This window comes from Salvelinus namaycush, chromosome 3 (assembly GCF_016432855.1).
Source record: "Salvelinus namaycush isolate Seneca chromosome 3, SaNama_1.0, whole genome shotgun sequence".
NCBI classification, from domain to species: Eukaryota; Metazoa; Chordata; class Actinopteri; order Salmoniformes; family Salmonidae; genus Salvelinus; species Salvelinus namaycush.
Genome location: NC_052309.1, coordinates 23,736,335 through 23,764,193, shown reverse-complemented (window position 1 = coordinate 23,764,193; position 27,859 = coordinate 23,736,335). Strand labels below are relative to the sequence as shown.

Sequence of the window (27,859 nt, the reverse complement as noted above, 5' to 3'; positions counted from 1 at the left end):
TGGCTTGACTTCCTCTTTTTGGTATGGCTGTAGGCTGTATACAAGAACGCAGGATTCGCGTGGTGCTGCTCTCAGTTTCACAGCAGCAGCAGCCAGCAGTGCTTGAAGACAATTATATCTAGAAAACACGCCGGATTCCCTCTGCAGTCAAGATGAGTGCAGGGGATGTGGTCTGCACCGGCTGGCTCATCAAATCTCCCCCTGAGAAGAAACTAAAGAGATATGTGAGTAGAGGATCAGGCTGTGCAGGTGGCTGGATCTGTGCTATTGTGATACATTTTACCCAAGCAGTAGTAGTACTAGTTCCTGCTGCAGAGCAGTGTGTGTGTGTGTGTTTGTGTGTGTGTGTGGGATTCTCAGCCATCAACACAACTGCACTGCAATGCCGTTAGTTCACAAGATACTGTTGGTTTATTTTCCCAAATGAAGCTTGCAGAGGCATGTAGAATCATGACCATTACATGCCTTTTTGTAAACAGTGTTTTCATGCAACCTCACCTGTGTCTTCCTCCTCATTTCTATAGTAGTGGCCATTAATGACATACTGTATGACATGCTGGTCATGCTGATGTGCATCATCAATGCACTGTGAAAATAAAATGTTGATGCCCTTCAGCAAATGCAAATTAATTTTAAACATACAAACGGCTTGTAAACCATTATGTTTACTATTTTGACCTTTGTTAAGAATTTCATAATTTGGGGTTGCCTCTTATTAATAATTCAAGTGCAGTATACTCTAATGCTAACATGTCTGGATGAGCGTGTTTGACCAGAAGTGAAATGGGACAAGTGCCTTGCATGGAAATCTGCAGTGTTTCTGTAGGGGTCATGTGAGAGTGTTGTTGTGTAGGGAGGAAAGGGGGAGGCTACTCATTCTGGGATGTGTGTTGAGACGGTTGGTCTCCCATTCTGTGAAAATTGGGGATGTAATGCAAAACATGGGAAGTACTGTCACTGCCAAGCAATACAAAATGACCCGACAGGCAGAAATGACCAGGCTTTATGATGGCTGTTTGCACTTCCTCTCTCCAGAGGAGAGAGGAGGAGGGTTTTCTGAAAACTAGCACAGAGAAAGGGGGGCAGTGGTAATTCACTGGAGGGAGAGCCACTTAAGAGACACTATTTGGTGGGAAATAGTTCAAGGGCTTTGTGGAGGACACAGACAAACAGGAAGGACATGGTTTTCCATTGCAAGAACCAGACTAGCCATACGCAATATCAATGTGTGTGGGCATGCGTTGGACATCACTCCTTACCAGGGTTGGGTAGGTTACTTTCTAAATGTAATCCGTTACAGTTACCAGTTACCTATCCAAAATTGTAATCAGTAATGTAACTTTTGGATTACCCAAACTCAGTAACGTAATCTGATTACATTCAGTTACTTTTAGATTAGTTTCCCCTTAAGAGGCATTAGAAGAATACAAAAATGTATGTTACCAATTGAACCACATATATTGCAGGATAAATCTATGTTAAAGTTTACATAGCTGTCCATATGTGGATGTTACATTTTACTTTATGGGTTGGTTATGTAGGCTTCTTCTAACCCATCGCTTTCTACTACATATAATAATACAATTAAATTATATCTTTACATTTAAAAACTAAAGTCTATCAGAATTCCAGTCGTTCCAATAAATGTTATACCCCTTGATTTCAAAAATAGTACTTGGAAATATGGAAGAATAGATTAGCCAAATTGTTTTACCTGAGCATAACCCCAAAACTAAAGACTTATTAGCCAGCCCTACTCTGTTGTTTATGATTTTGTTGTCATGGAAAACTTATTGGGCTCATTGATTCGAGTTGAAACCCTAACCCTAACTGCTGACCTCATGGAATGGCATACTTTGAGTACTACTGTGCTATTTGCATGTTAAAAATGAATGCCATATTCTGCATTTGCTATAGGCCTATTGTTTACCATTTTGTTGGTGACACTTTGATATCTTGATAACAGATAATATGCATCTGTTTAAAGGACAAATTCACAGATGAAACAATGACAAAATGGCCGCACACCTTTGTTTTGGTAAAAAGCTGAGGGATGGGGCTGGAGAAATGTAACCACTCTCAGATTAATAGACAGAGCTATGGATGCAAGGATTCATGATATCAAAATGATTGTTTTAACCCTGTTATGAGGCTAAGCAGTGTTTGTTTACATTTGCAATGTTTCCAAACATTGGAGAAAAACAAACTTATATTTTGGGTTATCATGGAGCGTGACAGTTGAACTAAGCTCATGAGGCATTTATAAGTAAAATTCTTCAAGAATCAATGGATACATACACTACTGTTCAAAAGTTTGGGGTCACTTAGAAATGCCCTTGTTTTTGAAAGAAAAGCACACTTTTTGTCCATTAAAATAACATCAAATTGATCAGAAATACAGGGTAGACATTGTTAATGTTGTAAATGACTATTGTAGCTGGAAACAGTTGGTTTTTAATGGAATACCTACATAGGCGTACAGAGGCCCATTATCAGCAACCATCACTCCTGTGTTCCAATAGCAAGATGTGTTAGCTAATCCAAGTTTATAATTTTAAAAGGCTAATTGATCATTAAAAAAACCTTTTGCAATTATGTTAGCACAGCTGAAAACTGTTGTCCTGATTAAAGGAGCAATAAAACTAGCCTTCTTTAGACTAGTTGAGTATCTGGACCATTCAATGTTGATTCGAATGTAATTGAGAAAACACAGAAACATCCTTTCTGAATTTAAAAGTAATCCTTGAAGTAATCATCTAGTTTTTCAAAAGTATCTGTAATCCCATGACAATATTTTTGCTGGTAACGGAACGGAATACAGTTACAGCATTTTTTGTAATCCTTTACATGTAATCCGTTACTCCCCAACCCTGCTCCTTACACACACAAAGTGAAGGCCCAGAGCAGCTAGCTCTTAGAAACACTGATGATCAGACTCAGACAATCAGAGTTTACAGTTGAAGTCGGAAGTTTACATACACGTTAGCCAAATACATTTAAACTCAGTTTTTCACAATTCCTGACATTTAATCCTAGTAAAAATGTTCTGTCTTAGGTCAGTTAGGATCACCACTTTATTTTAAGAATGTGAAATGTCAGAATAATAGTAGAGAGAATGATTTATTTCAGCTTTTCTTTCTTTCATCACATTCCCAGTGGGTCAGAAGTTTACATACACTCAATTAGTATTTGGTAGCATTGCCTTTAAATTGTTTAACTTGGGGTCAAACGTTTTGGGTAGCCTTCCACAAGCTTCCCACAATAAGTTGAGTGAATTTTGGCCCATTCCTCCTGACAGAGCTGGTGTAACTGAGTAACTGAGCCTCCTTGCTCGCACACGCTTTTTCAGTTCTGCCCACAAATTTTCTATAGGATTGAGGTCAGGGCTTTGTGGTGGCCACTCCAATACCTTGACTGTTGTTCTTAAGCCATTTTGCCACAACTTTGGAAGTATGCTCATCGTCCATTTGGAAGACCCATTTGCGACCAAGCTTTAACTTCCTGACTGATGTCTTGAGATGTTGCTTCAATATATCCACATAATTTTCCTACCTCATGATGCCATCTATTTTGTGAAGTGCACCAGTGCCTCCTGCAGCAAAGCACCCCCACAACATGATGCTGCCAACCCCGTGCTTCACGGTTGGGATGGTGTTCTTTGGCTTGCAAGCCCCCCCCCCCTTTTTCCTCCAAACATAACGATGGTCATTATGGCCAAACAGTTTCATCAGACCAGAGGACATTTCTCCAAAAAGTACGATCTTTGTCCCCATGTCCAGTTGCAAACCGTAGTCTGGCTTTTTTATGGCGGTTTTGGAGCAGTGGCTTCTTCCTTGCTGAGCGGCCTTTCACGTTATGTCGATGTAGGACTCGTTTTACTGTGGATATAGATACTTTTGTACCTGTTTCCTCCAGCATCTTCACTTGGTAATTTGCTGTTGTTCTGGGATTGATTTGCACTTTTCGCATCAAAATATGTTAATCTCTTCGAGACAACGCATCTCCTTCTTGAGCGGTATGACGGCTGCGTGGTTCCATGGTGTTTATACTTGCGTACTATTGTTTGTATAGATGAACGTGGTACCTTCAGGCGTTTGGAAATTGCTCCCAAGGATGAACCAGACATGTGGAGATCTACAATTTTTTTTCTGAGGTCTTGGCTGATTTATTTCATTTTTCCCATGATGTCAAGCACTGAATTTGAAGGTAGGCCTTGAAATACATCCACAGGTACACCTCCAATTGACTCAAATGATGTCAATTAGCCTATCAGAAGCTTCTAAAGCCATGACATCATTTTCTGGAATTTTCCAAGCTGTTTAAAGGAACAGTCAACTCCGTGTATGTAAACTTCTGACCCATTGGAATTGTGATACAGTGAATTATAAGTGAAATAATCTGTCTGTAAACAATTGTTGGAAAAATGACTTGTGTCATGCACAAAGTATATGTCCTAACCGACTTGCCAAAACTATAGTTTGTTAATAACTTCTTATGGCTGCAGGGGCAGTATTGAGTAGCTTGGATGAAAGGTGCACAGAGGTGCCCAGAGTAAACGGCCTGCTCCTCAGTCATAGTTGCTAATATATGCATATTATTATTAGTATTGGATAGAAAACACTCTGAAGTTTCTTGTTTGTATTATGTCTGTGAGTATAACAGAACTCATATGGCAGGCAAAAACCTGAGAAGAAGTCCAACCAGGAAGTGAGAAATCTGAGGTTGGTCGATTTTCAACTCATCGCCTATTGAAAACACTGTAGGGTATGGATCTGTTTGCACTTCCTACGGCTTCCACTAGATGTCAACAGTCTGTAGAACGTTGAATGAAGCTTCTACTGTGATGTTGAGCCGGATGGGAGCTGTTTGAGTCAGTGGTCTGGCAGAGAGCCAGGTCCTGGTCACGCACATTCCACATGATATCGACTTGCGTTCCATTACTTCTATAGACACAAAGGAATTCTCCGGTTGGAATGTTATTGAATATTTATGATAACAACATCCTATAGATTGATTCTATACTTAGTTTGACAAGTTTATTCGACCTGTAATATAACTTTTTGAAGTTTTCGTCTGACGTTCGCCTGGACCTGCACGAGCGTTTGGATATGTGCACTAAACGCGCTAACAAAAGTAGCTACTTGGACATAAATTATGGACATTACCGAACAAAACAAACATTTCTTGTGGAAGTGGGAGTCCTGGGAGTGCATTCCGATGAAGATCAGCAAAGGTAAGTGAAGATTTATAATGCTTTTTATGAGTTTTGTTGACTGCACAATTTGGCGGGTAACTGTATGGCTTACTTTTGTGGCTGAACGCTGTTCTCAGATGATTGAATATTGTGCTTTTGCCGTAAAGAATTTTGAAATCTGACACAGCGGTTGCATTAAGAACAAGTGTATCTTTAATTCTATGTAAAACATGTATCTTTCATCAAAGTTTATGATGAGTATTTATGTTATTTGACGTGGCTCTCTGCAATTTCTCTGGATATTTTGGAGGCATTTCTGAACATGGCGCCAATGTAAACTGAGGTTTTTGGATATAAATATGAACTTAATCGAACAAAACATATATGTATTGTGTAACATGAAGTCCTATAAGTGTCATCTGATGAAGATCATCAAAGATTAGTGATTAATTTTATCTCTATTTCTGCTTTTTGTGACTCCTGTCTTTGGCTGGAAAAATAGCTGTGTTTTTCTGTGATTTTGCAGTGACCTAACATAATCGTTTGTGGTGCTTTCGCTGTAAAGCATATTTGGTGGGATTAACAACAAGATTGCCTTTAAAATGGTATAAGATACATGTATGTTTGAGGAATTTTAATTATGAGATTTCTGTTGTTTGAATTTGGCGCACTGCACTTTCACTGGCTGTTGTCATATCATCCCGTTAACGGGATTGCAGCCATAAGAAGTTTTAACAAGACATTTGTGGAGTGGTTGAAAAACAAGTTTTAATGACTCCAACCTAAGTGTATGTAAACTTCCGACTTCAACTGTAAGTCACAAGACAGTTTAAATTCTCCAACACAGGGAGGTCACAGCTACCATTGCTAGTGGCCCATGCTGTTTTAAAAAAGGGTTAAAAAAAATGTTAAGTAGCTGTAAGGTAAAATAGTAATGTGTTGACATTTTCTATATACCATTATAATAGTGTTATAAAGAATATCATGGGGAAACAAAAATATTATGATTTAGAAACTTGAAACATCATTCTCAATAGAGTAGGCATAGTTTATTTTCTAGCATAGTTGAACTCACGCTCAATAAGACTGTTATCACCCACAACAAGGAAGTGTTTTCATACATGATTCTATAGAGGTTTCTAGAGCGTGAGTATATTTCCTGTTAGCGGGTTGATTATTCTCACATTATGTATTTTAAATGTGCTTTGACTTACTGAAAATGTACCACTGATGAGGGACATGAGCTTCCCTGCTCTCTGTCTCTCTGCTCTATACTAGCACTGTGTGATGCAAATTAGGATTTACAACTCGTCCACTGTTTATAGTGGATTTGAATATGAGTGTGGGCACACCAAGCCAGAGTTTTGGTTTCAAACAAACGAACAAACAGTCTGAGTATTTTCATAACTCTCTAGAAAGATCATCACAAAGTGACACAATGTACTCCCAAATTGGTGGCTGGTGGATTATAGCACACACTTACTTTGTCAACTGAGATAGGAAAAACAGTGTAACATAGACAACTACAAAAAAGTGTTGTTGCCAGTATGGCTAATACCTCTGACTCTTCAAAACAAATCACATGTCTTCTTTATGATAGGTTGTTTCACAAAATGTACTCTCAAAGCTCAAAAACAGCTGATTTCATTTCAAGTCATGTAGTGTTCCATGCCAACAGACTTCTGACTAATTGAATAATGCATGAATCACCTGAATGCTGCATTTATGAGGCAACTGTATAAAAATATACAACTCCTGCTAAAAAGCTGGAATTGGAAATGGCTTTAAATAATACATGGGTGAAGTTTGAAACAGACATAGTATGGAGGTCAGTCATGAATACTTGACTATTAGAATTTAGATGAACCTATGACTTATAGCCCATGTGAGTGACCATGAGGTCATCACGATCAAGACCAAAACGTTAACAATACTTCAGTTAGGCCTACTTACTCAGTATCAAAATTAAGAGAGCCAGCAAAGCATCAAATTACAAAGCATTAAAGAAAACAAAACTGCCCCTATACCAATCAGTAACCACACTGGCATTAAAAACGAATCTCAGCAGAAAAAGAGGTTGCCTTTTTAATCTTCCCCAATAAGTTAGTGACCCACTGCAGTACAAATAGCTTTTTGTTCGTGTCAGACATTCTCTTTTACATAGAATTAACTTCCTCTTCTTGTTGTCAGTTCCAGTACCAAAAGCAAGAAAAAGGGTGTTGTCTGTAGTTAATTTAAGGTTTTGTAGCTAAACTTCCCAGTGAACATGTTTAGAAGAGCAGTGATACATTTTCCTTTTAATTGTATGTGAAAAACTGATTGACACAGGTCACAACGCTGGAGACTACATGAGGATATAAGACATTGATTTGTACAAATCATCTTTAGTCACAGTCAGGGGACATAAAAATATTAAAAGCAATTCTGTATTGAGCTACAGTACCATGTTCAGATTGTTCACTGACGGTTCTGTTGATAACCTATAAAATAGACATAGATATACTGACATTCTATTGCTGAGGCCTTGGTTGAAACTAAATTCACATCAAAATGCATCAAACATAATAACCAACCAAATACCTCTAAGGTTACTTACCAACTAAGGCAACTAGTCTACATACAGTATGCAAGCAGAATAATTGTAATACACTGAACAAAAATATAAACACAACATGTAAACTGTTTCATGAGCTGAAATAAAAGATCCCAGAAATGTTCCATATGCACAAAAAGCTTATTTCTCTCAATTGTGCACAAATTTGTTTACATCCCTGTTAGTGAACATTTCTCCTTTGCCAAGATAATCCCTCCACCTGACAGATGTGGCATATCAAGAAGCTGATTAAACAGCATGATCATTACACAGGTGCACCTTGTGGTGGGGACAACAAAAGGCCACTCTAAAATGTGCAGTTTTGTCACAAACACAGTGCCACAGATGTGTGCAATTGGCATGCTGACTGCAGGAATGTCCACCGGAGATGTTGCCAGAGAATGTTAATTTCACTGCCTCCAACCTCGTTTTTAGGAGAATATGGCAGTAAGTCCAACCGGCCACACAACCACAGACCACATGTAACCACGCTAGCCCAGGACCTCCAGATCCGGTTTCTTCACCTGCGGGATTGTCTGAGACCAGCCACCCGGACAGCTGATGAAATTGTGGGTTTGCACAACCAAAGTATTTCTGCACAAATTTTCAGAAACCATCTCAGGGAAGCTCATCTGCGTGCTCGTCGTCCTCACCAGGGTCTTGACCTGACTGCAGTTCGGCGTCGTAACCAACTTCAGTGGGCAAATGCTAAATCTTCGATGACCACTGAAACGCTGGAGAAGTGTGCTCTACAAGGATGAATCCTGGCTTCAACTGTACCGGGCAGATGGCAGACAGAGTGTAAGGCGTTGTGTGGGAGAGCGGTTTGCTGATGTCAACGTTGTGAACAGAGTGCCTGATGGTGGCAGTGGGGTTATGGTATGGGCAGACATAAACTACAGACAATGAACACAATTGCATTTTAATTGCATGTCCCAGTTCTTCCATGGCCTGCATACTCACTAGATATGTCACCCATTGAGCATGTTTGGGATGCTCTGCATTGACGTGTACGACAGAGTGTTCCAGTTCCTGCCAATATCCAGCAACTTCGCACAGCCATTGAAGAGAAGTGGGACAACATTCCACAGGCCACAATCAACAGCCTGATCAACTCTAAGCTAAGGAGATGTGTCACGCTGCATGAGGCAAATGGTGTTCACACCAGATACTGACTGGTTTTCTGATCCACGCCACTACCTTTTTTAAAGGTTTCTGTGACCAACAGATACATATCTGTACTCCCAGTCATGTGAAAACCCTAGATTTTGCCCTAATGATTTTTTTCAAATGACTGATTTCCTTATATGAACTGTAATTTAGTAAAATCTTTGAAATTGTTGCATGTTGCATTTATATTTTTATTCCGTGTATATATATTTTTAGAAACTGGGTGGTTCGAGCCCTGAGTGATGATTGGCTGACAGCCGATGTATATCAGACATTATAAACTGGGTGGTTCGAGCCCTAAATGCTGATTGGCTGACAGCCGTGGTATGCCAAGGGTATGCCATTTATTTTTACTGCTCTAATTACGTTGGTAACCAGTTTTTAATAGCAATAAGGCACCTCGGGGGTTTGTGATATATGGCCAATACACCATGGCTAAGGGCTCCGCGTTGTGTTGTGCATAAGAACAGCCCTTAGCCGTGGTATATTGGCCATATTCCACACCACCCCAGGCCTTATTGCTTAAGTCTAATAGTACATGCAACAGTACAGTATGTTGATCTGTCTGGCTCCCTGTCCCCTAGGCATGGAGGAGACGATGGTTTGTTCTTCGAAGAGGACGTATGAGTGGGAATCCAGATGTGTTGGAGTACTACCGAAACACGACCTCAAAGAAGCCCATCCGCACCATCGACCTGAGAGAGTGTGAGGTTCAGATGCAGACGGAGCAACGCCTGGTCAAGAGGGAGTTCCAGAACCAGCACCTCTTCGTTATCAAGACGTCGTCTCGCATTTTCTACCTGGTGGCCAAGACTGAGGAGGAGATGAACAGTTGGGTCAGCCAGATCAGGGAAATCTGTCACTTTGGACCTCTGAGTCTGGATGATGGGACAGGTAAGGACCTGGCACAGAGACACAGTTCAAAATGGTCACAGTTTAAACGTCTTGGGTATTAGAAATGCGCATTACAAATTAAATTAATTAGACTGCTCTAATTACGTTGATGACCAGTTTAGGGGCTCCCGAGTGGTGCAGCGGTCTAAGGCACTGCACATCTCAGTGCTAGAGGCGTCACTACAGACACACTGGCTCGAATCCAGGCTGTATCACAACCGGCCGTGATTGGGAGTCCCATAGGGCGGTGCACAATTGGCCCAGCATCGTCCGGATTTGGACGGTGTAGGCCATCATTGTAAATGTTATTAACTGACTTGCCTAGTTAAATAAAGGTTCAATTAAAAATATATATTTTTATTATAATTAGTTACAAAATCACATTCACATGTTCAATTTCTACAAAGAATATAGAGAAACACTGTTTGGTATTCAACTCTTGTTGGAGGCTTTTGTCCTGTGACCTACAGTAAGAATGTGTGTGCATGTGTTCATGTGTGGGTAGAGTAGCCATGTTTAGGGAAGGTTGTCTATATTCAAGACTGAGATAAATCAAATCCAATTTTATTGGCCACATATACATGGTTAGCAGATGTCATTGCGAGTGTAGCGAAATGCTTGTGCTTCTAGTTCCGACAGTGCAGTAATATCTAACATGTAATCTAACAATTCGACAACAACTACCTAATACACACAAATCTAAGTAAAGGAATGGAATAAGAATATATACATATAAATATATGGATGAGCAATGACAGAGCGGCATAAGCAAGATGCAATAGATGGTATAAAATACAGTATATACATATGAGATAACAAACCATTTAGGTGTCTGATGATTTATCTGTGTTATGAGCATCTTAAAAATGTCTTGAGGACATGACTGGTAAATCAATGACTGTCTCAGAGAAGCCCGGCGGAGATTCCTGCAAAAATATTATTTGAAGATGTGAATATTCATTTGTCATGTGTAGTTTTGCATTGCATTTAAAGGAGACGTTTGAATTAAATGTGTTTATTCTCATTAATGCTCCAAGCCAAGTATGATACTTTGCCTCTTCTTGGCTGTTAAAGTCCCTGGGCTCAAGAAATGTACTGATGTCCCTCAATGACATATTGTAGTATATTAACTATTTTAAGAGTATTAGGTTGAGGTTAGAAATCTTTTTCGCAAAAGGACCCTGACGTACATGTACAATCAGAAAAGTGCATACTAAAATGATAGACACACACACGTATGCAGACACACACACACAAGCACACATGTAGGCATGCACACACGCACGCATGCATACACCTACTTCAATGTTATAGCAATAATCAAATCAGAACCATTTTGCAGAGAGCTTCTGATTACAAACAGTAAATCACTGGACAGTGCTGAAGTAAAATGTGATTTATTTGACCCAATTTAGTTATAAGCTATCTTTCTCTGTGAAACTCATAGTGCCATAGATATTACAACTCTCCACAGGCATGCAAGTTCAGCTAGGGTGATGCTTGAACAGTTAGACACCAAGCTCTCTTGTCTTCATGTCTTATTAACTCCAAACCAGGGGGAGAGCTGTGGATAAGAGCTGTCAGTTGGAACATTTAGTTAAACATTGTTCTGTGTGGAGCAGATAGAGCCGACTACATGATCTCCAGACAAAGAGAAGAGATTATAGCCCAGAGGAACAGTGGCAAACCCCAGGTTTACACATTACTGGGAATGATAACACAATGTCAGACATTCAGTCAATGAAATCCTGAACTAGTTTACTATTCAGTACACACACAAAAATCTTTCCAACACACACTGTCGTAAATCCATTGTGTGAAAAATGTCATTATTTTCTGCAGTTTCATGTGCTGAATAAATAACTTTAGGCTCTGCCATGATGTTACAATATGCCTCTTATAGATACATAACTATAAGGTACTTACAACATTTAAAATCATTTTCAAATAGTAGTTACAGTGTATCTAATTGTCTCCAGAAATATGAATACACAAAGCGTTGATAGACCAAGCTATTATACTCTACCACATGGTGATACTCACACTCATACTTTGGTCTTTATAACTATACTGAACAAAAATATAAACGCAACATTAAACAATTTCAAAGATTTTACTGAGTTACAGTTACAGTTACACTTCATATGAGGAAATCAATCAATTGAAATAAATAAATTAGGCCCTAATCTATGGATTTCACGACTGGGAGTACAGATATGTATCTGTTGGTCACAGATACCTTTTAAAAAAAGTTGGATCAGAAAACCTGTCAGTATCTGATGTGACCACCATTTGCCTCATGCAGCGCGACACATCTCCTTCGACATAGAGTTGATAGGCTGTTGATTGTGGTCTATGGCATGTTGTGCCACTCCTTTTCAATGGCTGTGCGAAGTTGCTGGATATTGGCAGGAACTGGAGCACGCTGTTGTACACATCGATCCAGAACATCTCAAACATGCTCAATGTCTGGTGAGTATGCAGGCCATGGAATAACTGGGACATATCCATCTTCCAGAAATTTTGTACAGATCCTTGCGACATGGGGCCATGCATTGTCATCCTGAAACATGAGGTGATGGCGGCGGATGAATGACACAACAATGGGCCTTAGGATCTCATCACGGTATCTCTGTGCATTCAAATTGCCATCAATAAAATGCAATTGTGTCCATTGTCGGTAGTTTATGCCTGCTCATACCAAAACCCCACTGCCACCATGGGGCACTCTGTTCACAACGTTGACATCAGCAAACCGCTCACCCAACACAACGCCATACACATGGTCTGCGGTTGTGAGGCCGGTTGGACATACTGCCAAATTCTGTAAAACAACGTTGGAGACAACTTATGGTAGAGAAATGAAATGAACATTCAATTCTCTGGCAACAGCTCTGGTGGACATTCCTGCAGTTAGCATGTCCATTGCACGCTCCCTTAACCGACGTTGGAGACGGCTTATGGTAGAGAAGTTAACATTCAATTCTCTGGCAACAGCTCTGGTGGACATTCCTGCAGTTAGCATGTCCATTGCACGCTCCCTCAAAACTTGAGACATCTGTGGCATTGTGTTGTGTGACAAAACTGCACATTTTAGAGTGGCCTTTTATAGTCCCCAGCACAACGTGCACCTGAGTTATGATCATGATGTTAAATCAGCTTCTTGAATGCTACACCTGTCAGGTGGATGGATTATCTTTGCAAAGGAGAAATGCACACTAACAGAGATGTAAAAAATGTGTGCACAGCATTTTAGAGAAATAAGCTTTTTGTGCGTATGGAACATTTCTGGGATATTATATTTCATCTCATGAAACATGGGACCAACACTTTACATGTTGTATTTATATTTTTGTTCAGTTTATAATGACCTCAGTTACTGAAAGCCCAGCAGAGATGATTGCCAGTAATGAAGTAACGACAATCTATTAGTTAAGCAATGTTTGAATGATGAGAACATTGATGTTTCCTCGTATATAGATCTCAGGCTCCTGTCTACATGTTCTCACCACTCAACTAAAATCATTTTAACAGAAAATTAATAGTTATAGCTATGTTCTACTAGTCAGCACCTCGCCTAAAATATTTTCAATTGAAAATTCAAACACATAACTATGCATGCACAGCACACAGTCACTAACTACAGTATGTACAGTATATGGTTTGGAAAAGTAAAGAAATACTAAGTTTTTCAATAATTACACTGCCTGGTCTTTTTTTTCTCATTCTTATGTTTTATGGTGCTGGTCCAATAATGGTTATTCTACATGTCACATATTTACACAAAATAGAATGAGTATACAAAACATTAAGAACACCTGCACTTTCCATGTCATAGACTGACCAGGTGAATCCAGGTGACATGTATGATCCCTTATTGATGTCACTTGTTAAATCCACTTTAATCAGTGTAGATGAAGGGGAGGAGACAGGTTAAAGAAGGATCTTAAAACTTTGAGACACTTGAGACATGGATTGTGTATGTTTGTCATTCAGAGGGTGAATGGGCGCTCAACAGATTCCCCTGTGTATCAAGAATGGTCCACCACCCAAAGGACATCCATCCAACTTGACACAACTGTGGGAAACATTGGAGTCAACATGGGCCAGCATCCCTGTGGAACGCTTTCAACACCTTGTAGAGTCCATGCTCTGGCTGTTCTGAGGGCAAAAGGGGGTGGTGGGTGGGGGGGTGTTCCTAATGTTTGGTATGCTCAGTGTATAACATGTTTATACCTACACATGTGTTGTGGTTATACTGTACCATAGTGGACTTTTTATTAGAAAAGGGGTTACTCAGTCTGAATAGTTACATGGTGGGGGATTCGTTTACAGTAAGAGGACCATGGACAAGCGCAAAAGCATTAAAAGCACTACAAATTCATTGCACTGCCACCTGCTGGAGAGTACTGACAACTACGTTTCAGAGATCACATTTATCAAGAGACAGATCAGGATTCCTGTCTGACTCTGCCCCAATGTCTGTGTAACATTATCCTGAGCCAGCCCAGAACTAATGTAGAAACTATGGATTTCTTCTCTCTATTCTCTCTAATCCCCCTGTTCTTTTTCTCTCCCTCGCTCTCTCCCCATCTCTCTGTCTTTCAGAATCAGAGGAAGTTTTCTCTCACACCCCAACCCCCCAGCAGGTTTCACCAGCTCTCTCCCGAAGTATGTCATTCATTTCCAACCATGACTTTATGGCCAATGGCAACAGCAGAGTGGAGATGCCGAGCCAGATGGAACCCAACTATCCACTGGACTACCTCTTCCTCTCACAGTGTGAGACAGGGAGGTTCAGCATCTCTAGGTAAATAGCCTCTCAAACATCAAGCTGGACACCATATCAACACCACACGTTGTTTAACACTCTACTGTACACATTTAGTTTTTTCATTTAAAAAAAAGTGCAGTATGCAGAAATCGCTCCGACATTTCCTGGTTGCAAAAATTCGAACAGTTCGCCTAATTTCAGTTTATGTGACAAAACAAGCAAGTATAGTTTAAAGAATCATTGTACCATCCAAACCGCTGTGAAATATATTTTCAATAACCAAAATATTGTCTTTTCAGCTGTTTGAAGCTGGTGTACAAAACCGAAAGTAAAAGACGCAAAAACGAAACTTAAGAACATGAAGCATAGAAATAGTGCACATAGAACATATCTACCACTTCTTAGACTTGCTTTCAATGAGAATGACAGATCTATAACTCACATTTCTATGTGAATTTGGTCAGGTCACCCATAAAGTTACATATTGCATCCCCCCCCAAAAATATCCATTCTATTCTTGGAAGATTTAGGCTTTCTGATAATGTATCAATAATTTCAACAACAAAAAAATTACTTTTACCCCCATCACACAGATTAGAATGTTTTGCCTCAGGGCAACTCTGTGCCATAGGGGTACTAAAACACCAAGGAAAATCTGATATTTTCAGAACATTTATTAAGTGAAATTTAGTAGAAACGAGACTATTTTCATAAGAAAATACAAATTGGGCATATAGTATTTCACTGCCTCTCAAACCTGATTCTGGGGTTCATTCTTCCTCACTGTCCTCAAGATCCTGACTGCTCAATTAGGCTAATTTTGCCCGTAGAATTTCCCTGTGTCAATTGCCTGTGAATGTCAGTGGATATGTTGGTAAAAACATTGACCAAAGCCATCATTTCAATCAAACTACATGTCTTTCACTGAGTATGATATTGCCCTGAAAAGTAGCATAACTGCTCAATGTTGCCCTGAGGCAACAAAAAGAAAACTAAATTTAAAAAATATATTTATAAAAACAAAATATGTTAAAAACCTAATAAATATGCTTCTTTATAGATTTGTCAAGTTATCTCTATTTAAACATGCAAAAGTCTGAAATGTTTCTTAACCTTCGCTCACACCATGCTCTCACGTCGCTCTGCTTCCTGAAGACGATCCCTCCCCCAATTGATACATCATACCAACTTCTGCACCTCATTGGATTGTTTACAGACGTATTTGATGTGATACGTTTACAGACGTATCACATATTTTGATGTTTAGGTTAAATGATGATAAACGATAAACACTGTATTTTTCTTTTTCTTTCTTTTATAGATGCGACAGCTTTTCAAATTCGGAGAGATCTCTGGAACAAAATTCATCAGACGCTACTACTGAAGATGTCTTCTCTTCACCCCTCGGCACTGATCCTTCTCCGTCTCCCTTTCCCCATACTGGACCATTTCTGTCCCCCTTCCCTCACACTGGACCATCTCCGTCCCCCTTCCCTCACACTGGACCATCTCCGTCTCCCTTCCCCCACATTAGGATGCATGACCCCCCTTTCAGCGCACCATGTGGCCCCACGTCAACCTCATCCTCTCCTCGAACACTCCATCGTACACCGAATGTCTTCCAGTTTGACAAGCCATACTCTTCTGCCATATTGGAGGCAACTAGTGATGGACTAACTCCCCCTCCTCTACCCCCCAAACCTGTCCACCTCTCAGAGCACCTCAGAGATGACGGCTCCCACGGGCCTCTGGCAGGAATTAGGCAGCAGCTCACAGGCAAACCTGCACTCATCCCCCGGAGGATCTCTCTGTCAGGCCTGCCAGACCACTTCAGAAGAGGTACAGTATATAACCAGCAGAGTCCTTCAGTCTAGGCCAGGGTTCCCCAACTGTGATTATATTTTGCCCCCCAAGATTTCTGCATTTTTTATTTATTTTTTATTGTTGGATTTAAGACTCCAAAAACACCAGGAAATCAGCTCCAAGTGATTTTAAATGTGGAAATCTGATCCAAAGTATTCCTAAACAAAATAGAGCTATGTATGTGATTGTATTGAAATGTAAGCAAGGTTTGAAATGATTATGTTTTCGTCAAATATTATATCTGTTTCTAGCTTCTTGCGGTCAATTTGCAGTCTCCAAATGTATAATTACACTAAAAGTATGAGAACACTGGCTCGTCGAACATCTCATTCCAAAATCATGGGCATTAATATGGAGTTCGTCCCCACTTTGTTGCTATAACAGTCTCCACTCTTCTGAGAAGAGAAGGCTTTCCATCCAGGCTGTATCACAACCGGCCCTGATTGGGAGTCCCATAGGGCGGCGCACAATTGGCCCAGCGTCGTCCAGGTTTGGCCAGTGTAGGCCGTCATTGTAAATAAGAATTTGTTCTTAACTGACTTGCCTAGTTAAACAAAGGTTATATAAAAAAGAAAAAATATGTCGGAACTTTGCTGCGGGGACTTGCTTCCTTTCAGCCACAAAAGCATAATTGTGGTCGGGCAATGATGTTGGGCGATTAGGCCTGGCTCGCAGTTCCAATTCAATTCCGAAGGGGTTCGATGGGGTTGAGGTCCGGGATTTGTGCAGGCCAGTCAAGTTCTTCCACACCGATCTCAACAAACCCTTTCTGTATGTCCCTCGCTTTGTGCACGGGGGCATTGTCATGCTGAAACAGGAAAGGGCCTTCCCCGAACTGTTGCCACAAAGTTGGAAGCACAGAATCGTCTAGAATGTCATTGTATGCTGCAGCGATAAAATTTCCATTCACTGGAACTAATGGGCCTAGACCAAACCATGAAAAACAGCCCCAGACCATTATTCCTCCTCCACCAAACTTTACAGTTGGCACTATGCATTGAGGCAGGTAGCTTTCTCCTGGCATCTGCCAAACCCAGATTAGTCCGTCAGACTGCCAGATGATGAAGCGTGATTCATCACTCCAGAGAACGCATTTCCACTGCTCCAGAGTGCAATGGCGGCACGCTTTACACCACTCCAGCCGACGCTTGGCATTGCGCATGGTGATCTTAGGCTTGCTCGGCCATGGAAACCCATTTCATGACGTTTCTGACAAACAGTTATTGTGCTGACGTTGCTTCCAGAGGCAGTTTGGAACTCGGTAGTGAGTTTTGCCACCGAGGACAGACGATTTTTACTCGCTGCACACTTTAACACTCGACGGTCCCGTTCTGTGAGATTGTGTGACGTACCACTTTGCGGCTGAGCCGTTGTTGCTCCTAGAAGTTTCCACTTCACAATAACAGCACTTACAGTTGACCGGGGCAGCTCTAGCAGAGCAGAAATGTGACAAACTGACTTGTTGGATAGGTGGCATCCTATAACGGTGCCACGTAGAAAGTCACTGAGCTCTTCAGTACGGGCCATTCTACTACCAATGTTCGTCTATGGAAATTGCATGGATGTTTGCTCGATTTTATACACGTCAGGAACGCTGTGACTGAAATAGCTGAATCCACTCATTCCACTCATACTGTTTCGGCCCTACGACCATTCACTCAAGAAAAAAATCGGCCCTCAGCTGAATGTAGTTGATGATTTCTGGTCTAGGCCCTTTATACCTGCCGCCACATACTGTATGCTCATCAATGTGGTGCATGTAATCAATATAATCAGCACGTGTATTTATTCTGACCTAACATGTTTCCAACCACATAGTATGCCTGGTGTCATTGTTTCTGTTATATAACATGATAACCACCTTCATTAGTGATATTTCTGTCTTATCTAGGAGACATTGAGGGGAGTGCATTGAGGAGCAGGAACAAAAGGCTTAGTCTCAATTTGGTGAGAAAACATGTACTTACAACGGATGAGAACTAAATGTTTTGCACATCATTTTGTCGGATAGTTCACAGCAGGGAATAATTCTTAACTGTCATTGTTTCCTTTTTGAATCTCAAACAACAATATAGGATTTGCAAGTGACTTATTACATCATTCTAGGCCATGCTGTAGTACAAATCCCTAAGTTGGTCTGGTCTTGTTGTCTTGTAGCCACATTTCATTGCCACTCAAAGTCCTAACTGCCATGAGGACTCTTACGTGTCCATGGCCTCTCCGCGTGTCTTTGTTGGTGAAGATGTATCGGACGGCTACGTCCCTATGAGCCCCACTACAATCAGCTTCCTCAAGGCTAATGGCAAAACAGAGGCCCCTCTCGCTCCCACCCCCCTTCCCATTGCAGATCTACCTGGGGATCTAGAACCACCTCCAATCAACAGGGATCTCAAACCACGCAGGAGAGGTAATGAACAAAAAGGAAGTAAAAAAACATGTATAAAAGGGCTTCATAATGTATTTAATCCTCATTCCAGCAGTGGGTACTAAGTAGAGGAAGCATAAAAAATGCTTTCATAAGCATGTATTTTGCTGAAAAGCAAAATGAAAAAGGTTTTCACATTCTATTGAATCTTGTGACTCCCTGTGATAGTCTCCTTTCAGGACAGTATTTCCTGAGTCAACATTTGCAGCATGGCTCTATTTGAAATATTGCTGTTTCAACACAAATGTCCTTTGTTGGGGGAAAGTACAGCTGATCATTATTGTCCGATAGAGAATTTGAGGGTTGCTTGCCTCACCTCACCATATTGTTTCTCTGGTTTGCAGCACGGCCTCCACCACTGGACCTGAGGGGTCTGTCCACTATCAGAGAATGTCTGACTCATATGCCTTTGATTAGAACCATGACAGAGCCAGAGTGAGTCCGAAATTTTACTCTCTTCATCCTGAACTCTCAGCTCTCTTTCTGTCCAAATTCTAAAATGAAAAAAAAGCTGGATTTATTTGTTTGTGTTTGTTTGTGTTGTTCCCAGAAATTCACTGCAAGGAAAACTGGGAATTAAAGGAGACCAAGAAGCCAGCATTCCAGTAGTAAAGTTACCTTCTATATTGACATTATAAATAGTTATACATACACTTCTGTTTCCGCAATCATCAGCGAGAAGAAAAGTACCCAAGTCAGTTCATAGATAGACTACTTCCCTCCCCTACCATGAATAATTCAGCTGTTGTGTCTAAACTCTGAGTTCCAAACTGCCTAAAGCAGGGGAATAAAGCTTTGAGCATCATGAATATTTATTCATGTTTGGGGTAGCAAGAAAAGTTTAAAATATTACAATTGATATTCACCTGAAACTAGCGATACAAAAGGGAAAATGTTCAGTATTAGTGAACCATATGACATAACATATTCCGAGATCAAAATATGGATGAATGTGAGGTGAGACTCATTGTAACTGAGATTCCTTTAAATTCAGGAGTCAAGGCAACAGTTCTTCTCTACAAACGAGGGAGCCTCCCAGCCGTGGCTTAGGAGATCAAACCTTGACTACCTTTCACTGGATTTCAATTCCGCATCCCCCTCTCCTGTGCAAAAGGTAAGCTTGATTGAATAGACAGAGGTCAAATGGTAGGAATGGGTTTGTTTCCAAAGCAAGACATTGATTTGATTTGACAATTTTTACACCAGGCAACAGATACATATACAGTTGAAGTCTGAAGTTTACATACACTTAGGTTGGAGTCATTAAAACTAGTTTTTCAACCACTCCACAAATGTCTTGTTAAACTATAGTTTTGGCAAGTCGGTTAGGACATCTACTTTGTGCATGACACAAGTCATTTTTCCAACAATTGTTTACAGACAGATTATTTCACTTATAATTCACTGTATCACAATTCCAGTGGGTCAGAAGTTTACATACACTAAGATGACTGTGCCTTTAAACAGCTTGGAAAATTCCAGAAAATGATGTCATGGCTTTAAAAGCTTCTGATAGGCTAATTGACATAATTTGAGTCAATTGGAGGTGTACCTGTGGATGTATTTCAAGGCCTACCTTCAAACTCAGTGACTCTTTCCTTGCCATCATGGGAAAATCAAAAGAAATCAGCCAAGACCTCAGAAAACAAAAATGGCAGACCTCCACAAGTCTGGTTCATCCTTGGGAGCAATTTCCAAATGCCTGAAGGTACCACATTCATCTGTACAAACAATAGTACGCAAGTATAAACACCATGGGACCACGCAGCCGTCATACTGCTCAGGAAGGAGACGCGTTCTGTCTCCTAGAGATGAACGTACTTTGGTGCGAAAAGTGCGAATACATCCCAGAACAACAGCAAATGACCTTGTGAAGATGCTGGAGGAAACAGGTACAAAAGTATCCATATACACAGTAAAACGAGTCCCTATATTGACATAACCTGAAAGGCCGCTCAGCAAGGAAGAAGCCACTGCTCCAAAACCGCCATAAAAAAGCCAGACTACGGTTTGCAACTGCACATGGGGACAAAGATCGTACTTTTTGGAGAAATGTCCTCTGGTCTGATGAAACTGTTTGGCCATAATGACGATCGTTATGTTTGGAGGAAAAAGGGGGACGCTTGCAAGCCGAAGAACACCCTCCCAGCCGTGAAGCACGGGGGTGGCAGCAGCAGGTTGTGGGGGTGCTTGCTGCAGGAGGCACTGGTGCACTTCACAAAATAGATGACAAATGCAAATGGGTCTTCCAAATGGACAATGACCCCAAGCATACTTCCAAAGTTGTGGCAAAATGGCTTCAGGACAACAAAGTCAAGGTATTGGAGTGGCCATCACAAAGCCCTGACCTCAATCCTACAGAAAATTTGTGGGCAGAACTGAAAAAGCGTGTGCGAGCAAGGAGGCTCAGTTACTCAGTTACACCAGCTCTGTCAGGAGGAATGGGCCAAAATTCACTCAACTTATTGTGGGAAGCTTGTGGAAGGCTACCTGAAACGTTTGACCCAAGTTAAACAATTTAAAGGCAATGCTACCAAATACTAATTGAGTGTATGTAAACTTCTGACCCACTGGGAATGTGATGAAAGAAAGAAAAGCCTAAATAAATCATTCTCTCTACTATTATTCTGACATTTCACTTTCTTAAAATAAAGTGGTGATCCTCGATACAGGTTCAATGCGCCTGTATCGAGGAAACAGGTCTTTTTTGGTAACTACATGATTCCATATGTGTTATTTCATAGTTTTGATGTCTTCAGTATTATTCTACAACGTAGAAAATAGTAAAAATAAAGAAAAACCGTTGAACGAATAGGTGTGTCCAAACTTTTGACTGGTACTGTATATATGGAGTCGCTAAAAGTGTTAAATAAATCAAAATATATTTTATATTTTATATTCTTCAAAGTAGCCACCCTTTGCCTTGATGACAGCTTTGCACACTCTTGGCATTCTCTCACCCAGCTTCACCTGGAATGCTTTTCCAACAGTCTTGAAGGAGTTCCCACATATGCTGAGCACTTGTTGGCTGCTTTTCCTTCACTCTACGGTCCAACTCATCCCAAACCATCTCAATTGGGTTGAGGTTGTGTCACGCCCTGATCTGTTTCACCTGTTCCTGTGATTGTCTCCACCCTCTCCAGGTGTCGCTTATTTTCCCCAGTGTATTTATCCCTGTGTTTCCTGTCTCTCTGTGCCAGTTCGTCTTGTATGTTTAGTCAAGTCAACCAGCGTGGTTTTCCCGTACTCCTTTTCTATTCTCTTTTTATAGTCCTCCCGGTTCTGACCCCTGCCTGACTCTGGACTACTTTCCTGCCTGCCTGATCATCCTGCCTGCCTTGACCTTGAATCTGCCTGCCCTTCGGTACCTATTGAACTCTGATCTCGTTTTGACCTTTTTGCCTGTCCACGACCATTCTCTTGCCTACCCCTTTGGATTAATAAACATTGTAAGACTGCAACCATCTGCGTCCTGTGTCTGCATCTGGGTCTCGCCTTGTGCCTTGATAGGTTGGGTGATTGTGGAGGCCAGGTCATCTGATGCAGCACTCCATCACTCTCCGTCTTGGTCAAATACCCTTACACAGCCTGAAGGTGTGTTGGGTCATTGTCCTGTTGAAAAGCAAATGATCGTCCCAGTAAGCGCAAACCAGATAGGATGGCGTATCACTACAGAATGCTGTGGTAGTTAACCCGGCTAGTTAAGTGTTTCTTGAATTCTAAATAAATCACTGACAGTGTCACCTGCAAAGCACCATCCCACCTCTTCCTCCATGCTTCACGGTGGGAACTACACATGTGGAAATAATCCGTTCACCTACTCTGCGTCTCAAAGACACAGCAGTTGGAAAAAAAAATCTCAAATTTGGACTCATCAGACCAAAGGACAGATTTCCACTGGTCTAATGTCCATTGCTCGTGTTTCTTGGCCCAAACAAGTCTCTTCTTATTATTGGTGTCCCTTAGTAGTGGTTTCTTTGCAGCAATTTGACCATGAAGGCCTGATTCATGCAGTCTCCTCTGAACAGTTGATGTTGATGTGTCCGTTACTTGAACTCTGTGAAGAATTTATTTGGGTTGCAATCTGAGGAGCAGTTAACTCCAATGAACTTATCCTCTGCAGCAGAGGACCTGTGGCGGTCCTCATGAGAGGCAGTTCATCATAGCGTTTGATGGTTTTTGCGACTGCACTTGAAGAAACTTTCAAAGTTCTTGAAATTTTCCGGATTGACTGACCTTCATGTCTTAAAGTAATGATGGACTGTCATTTCTCTTTGCTTATTTGAGCTGTTCTTGACATATGGACTTGGTCTTTTACCAAATATGTCTATCTTCTGTATACCACCCCTACCTTGTCACAACACAATTGATTGGCTTAAACTCATTAAGAAGAAAGAAATTCAGCAAATTAACTTTTAACAAGGCACACCTGTTAATTGAAATGCATTCCAGGTGACTACCTCATGAAGCTGGTTGAGAAAATACAAAGCTGTCATCAAGGCAAAGGGTGGCTACATTGAAGTATCGCAAATAAATGTTGATTTGTGTAACACTTTTTTTGGTTACTACATGATTCCATATGTGTTATTTCATAGCTTTGATGTTTTCACTATTATTCTACAATATAGTAAAAAAAAACAAAACTTGAATGAGTAGGTGTGTCCAAACTTTTGACTGGTAATGTAGAAAGCATAGGGCGGCAGGTAACCTAACGGTTAGAGCTTTGAGCCAGTAACTGAAAGATCACTAGTTCGAATCCCGATCGAGCAAGGTGAAAAATCGGCCGATGTGCCTTTGAACAAGGCACTCAACCCTAATTAATCCAGGGTCATCGTTGATAATAGCTGGTTGTGACCCCACTCTCTGGGAGTGGGGGATATGCAAAAAACGTATTTCCAATTCACACATGAATATTAATACACATGTGAAATAGGACAGATAAGTAGAAAGTATTGTGTTCTGTATGTGACATTTTCTTTAAGTGCCACTTTTGCATTGACTCATATGTTAGAAATCAAGCCAAATTATTGGTCTGTTTCACCATCTGAGCAGGGGTGCAGAATAGGTTTTCATTTCAATAGTACTTGAAACCATACGTACTGGTCATACCTTAAAACAGTGAACAACATACATATACTGCATGTATCATCTTATTTGTTTGGTTTTATTGGTCCAACTTCCATCTGTTTTCAATAGCCCAGAAGTAAACAATACAGTACATTGTGGAATTGGCTCAAATAGCACTTGCAAGGTGTAGTTGTGCCTATTTCCATGGTAATGAATCTGTGACTTATTGTTTTGTTGATTCACAGCAAAAAGACATAGTGAAAGGAATACTAATGGCTGGAATACAGGCTGGACCATAGAGAGGACATATGACACGAACTATAAGACTGCATTATAGCCATTGAATAACTGACAAAACAGCATCAATTTAAAATTGTTTTTCACGTTATGGAAAGGTGGGAAGTGTCATTTATGTAAGACTGGTAGTTCTATTCTGGATACAGGTTTGGATTTAATAATGTCCTTACCTTAGTTTACTGTACACCAAATCTGCTGTGATGTCTTCCAGAAGCCCTTACTTACTGATGAACACAGGGTGGACTATGTGCAGGTGGATGAGAAAAAGACTCAGGCCCTGCAGAACACTAAGATGGAATGGAAGGATGTCCGGCAGTCTAAAGTGTAAATCAGACGGAGAAAAAGTAAGATGGGATAAAACACAAATACTTTCCATTTCACAAAACAAGTGGAGCAAATGCAACATCACATTAAATATATGTCATAACAGATGGTAGCTTATCTCAAAGAGAGCAGTTCTTCTTTCATGTACAAAATAAAAGCACTTTGAAATTGATCAGATATAAACATCTATGAGAGAAGAAAGTAGACGGTGTTGTCAAAAAAGGTTTAAATTACTGGTTTGTAGTTTGGGGCATCAACATTCACTGTAAAAATATCACATCAAAGTTACACTGTGAATGTCACCTTACCATGCACTGTGTCACAATGCTGTTTTGTATCAAATGTTATGCAATGAAAAGGACATTGCTCATTGCTCATTATTTTGCTGAAACAGATTGTATGGATTCTTAATACACAGGAATTCAGGGATTATGTTTTTATATGAACAATGGTCTGAGTTTGAGATCATCTTAAACCAAATGAACACGTGTCTAAGTGTTAGCCATGGAATCCTAAAGACAAACATGCATTAATGCTTCTGCCCAGCATATTGCATTTGTTGTTGTTTTTTAAGTTCTGATGCCTTCGATTGGCAGCCAGCAGGAATAGAGCCATGCAATCTGTAGTCATGCACATAGGGAGTGAATGGAGTAGTATCTATCATTCAGAGAACTCATACAGTATCAACAGGATGAAAATCTCAGACTTGATACTGTGTAGGCCTAACAGTACTGTGTTGTTACTGTTTAGTAGAAGGCGAATGTATGCATGCGTCTAACACACAACATTTGTCCCGACCTTGTCCACATTCTTATTGTGCCCACATTTTCAGACAGGTGTAGATGATTGAAAGACGCATTGTGATCTGATCTTCTTGACCACTTCTGGAGATAGTCAAGGACCCACTGTGTCTGGATATCTTACAAGTGCAGACGGATCTGGACAGTGAAATCATCATTATCCCATCTTCTAAAACCATTGACTTATGGAATACATTCTTTAAATGTATTTTACCTAGTAAGTTAACTGAGAACACATTCTCATTTACAGTAACAATAGTTACAGGGGAGAAGAATGAAACAATTGGAAACTTGGGATCATTGGGTGGCCATGATGGTATGATTTCCAGATTGGGAATTCAGCCAGGAAACCAGGGTTAACACCCCTACTCTTACAATAAGTCCACAGGATCTTTATTGACCAGAGTCTCAGGACACCTTTTTAACATCCCATCCAAAAGACAGCACTCTACACAGGGCAAAGTCCCCAATCACTGCCCTGGGATATATTTTTTAGACCAGAGGAAATTGTGCCTCCTACTGGCCCTCCAACACCATATGGTTTCCCATCCAGGGACCAACCTTGCTTAGCTTCAGAGGCAAGCCAGCAATGGGATGCAGGGTGGTATGCTGCCGGGATCAATATTTCTTCAAATAAATCATATTGTGAAAGAATGGCTGTCAAATAATTTGCATACAGGGAGGGACCAGGAAATCTGGTCACAATGGGTATGAGACACATTTTAATACCCTGTGTAGACATATTTCAGAAAATGTGGGCACAATAAGAATGTGGACAAGATCAGGACAAAGGACGTATGTTAGCGCCAGGTATAAACAAAGCTAGATGGTACCGATGACTCAAACCACAATATCCACACCATCTTGATAGGTCAATCTACAGCAGAAAGCACAAATCACTCAGTGTGCCTATCCTAAACCTGGTGAGGGTGAATAACTACCTTACAATGAACGTTCGGCACACAAATGTTGGGAAAGCTGCAGTCTTAACTAGATCTTTCTACAGATGGAATTGAACCCATTATTTTAGCATAAGCGGTACCAGCTTCAGGTTGAGTTTTGTTTTAATGTATGCTTTAACGTGTCCGTGTAATGTATGCAAAGATGCACATCTAAGAATGTTTTCATGCTTTAATAAATCACTTTTACCTGAAATACATTTGTTTTCTTTATTAAGTCATCCACAGCTACAGTAGTAGGCTATACTACATCACTGATTAGTGTAAACAACTGAAAGGCTGTTACACACAACCAGCAGGCTACCAAGTCTATCACTTCCCTAACTAGCCAGTTGGGGGCCATAGTGCAATTATACTGTAGTTTATCCTTGAATTTCTCAGTTTCAAACATCATTTTAATTATGTTTAAAGTCTTCATATAGTCCTTCAACATACATGCAGTGCCTTCGGAAAGTATTCAGACCCCTTGACTTTTTTCACATTTTGTTAAGTTACAGCTTTATTCTAATTTAAAAAAATATATATATATATATATCATCAATCTATGCACAATACCCCATAATGACAAATCAAAAAAAGTGTTTGATATTTTTGCTAAAAAAAAAGTGAAATATCACATTTACATAAGTATTCAGACCCTTTACGCAGTACTTTGTTGAAGCACAATTTGGCAGCGATTACAGCATTGATTATTCTTGGGCATGACTCTACAAGCTTGGCACACCTGTATTTGGGGAGTTTCTCCCATTCTTCTCTGCAGATCCTCTCAAGCTCTGTCAGGTTGGTTGTGGAGCGTCGCTGCACAACTATTTTCAGGTCTCTCCAGAAAAGTTCGATAGGGTGCACATCATGTCCGGGCTCTGGCTGGGCCACTCAAGGACATACAGACACTTGTCCCAAAGCCACTCCTGCGTTGTCTTGGCTGTGTGCTTAGGGTCATTGTCCTGTTGGAAGGTGAACATTCGCTCCAGTCTGAGGTCCTGAGCGCTCTGGAGCAGGTTTTCATCAAGGATCTCTCTATACTTTGCTCCGTTCATCTTTTCCTCATCCTTGACTAGTCTCCCAGTCCCTGCCGCTGAAAAACATCCCCACAGCATGATTCTGCCACCACCATGCTTCAGCGTAGGGATGGTGCCTGGTTTCCTCCAGACGTGATGCTTGGCTTCAGGCCAAAGAGTTCAATCTTGGTTTCATCAGACCAGAGAATCTTGTTTCTCATGTCTGAGAGTCTTTAGGCGCCTTTTGGCATACTCCAAGCAGGCTGTTATGTGCCTTTTACTGAAGAGTGGCTTCAGTCTGGCCACTCTATCATAAACGCCTTATTGGTGGAGTGCTGCAGAGATGGTTGTCCTTCTAGAACTCTATCAGAGTGACTATTGGGTTCTTGGTCACCTCCCTGACCAAGGCCCTTCTCCCCCGTGAGCTCAGTTTGGCAGAGTGGCCAACTCTAGGAAGAGTCTTGGTGGTTCTAAACTTCTTCCGTTTAAGAATGATGGAGA

At 40.7% G+C, this 27,859-nt stretch overlaps 1 protein-coding gene across 1 annotated transcript; it reads left to right on the top strand.

Annotated features, from left to right (window-relative positions):
- On the top strand, positions 1-25,911 carry LOC120044277 (GRB2-associated-binding protein 3-like). The gene is made up of 10 exons (XM_038988884.1): positions 1-224; positions 9,542-9,851; positions 14,460-14,661; positions 15,947-16,464; positions 18,380-18,435; positions 18,646-18,895; positions 19,258-19,348; positions 19,464-19,521; positions 19,908-20,027; positions 24,489-25,911. The coding sequence occupies exons 1-10, from the start codon at positions 153-155 to the stop codon at positions 24,603-24,605; spliced, it is 1,794 nt and encodes a 597-aa protein (XP_038844812.1). The 5' UTR covers positions 1-152; the 3' UTR covers positions 24,606-25,911.
- Positions 25,912-27,859: the final 1,948 nt, after the last annotated feature.

Bases quoted from the DNA above. Each gene is read 5' to 3' on its own strand.
- LOC120044277 (XM_038988884.1), top strand. From the start codon at position 153: ATGAGTGCAGGGGATGTGGTCTGCACCGGCTGGCTCATCAAATCTCCC. The intron at 225-9,541 runs GTGAGTAGAGGA...CCTGTCCCCTAG, and splicing joins AGAAGAAACTAAAGAGATAT to GCATGGAGGAGACGATGGTT. The intron at 18,896-19,257 runs GTAATGAACAAA...TCTGGTTTGCAG, and splicing joins TCTCAAACCACGCAGGAGAG to CACGGCCTCCACCACTGGAC.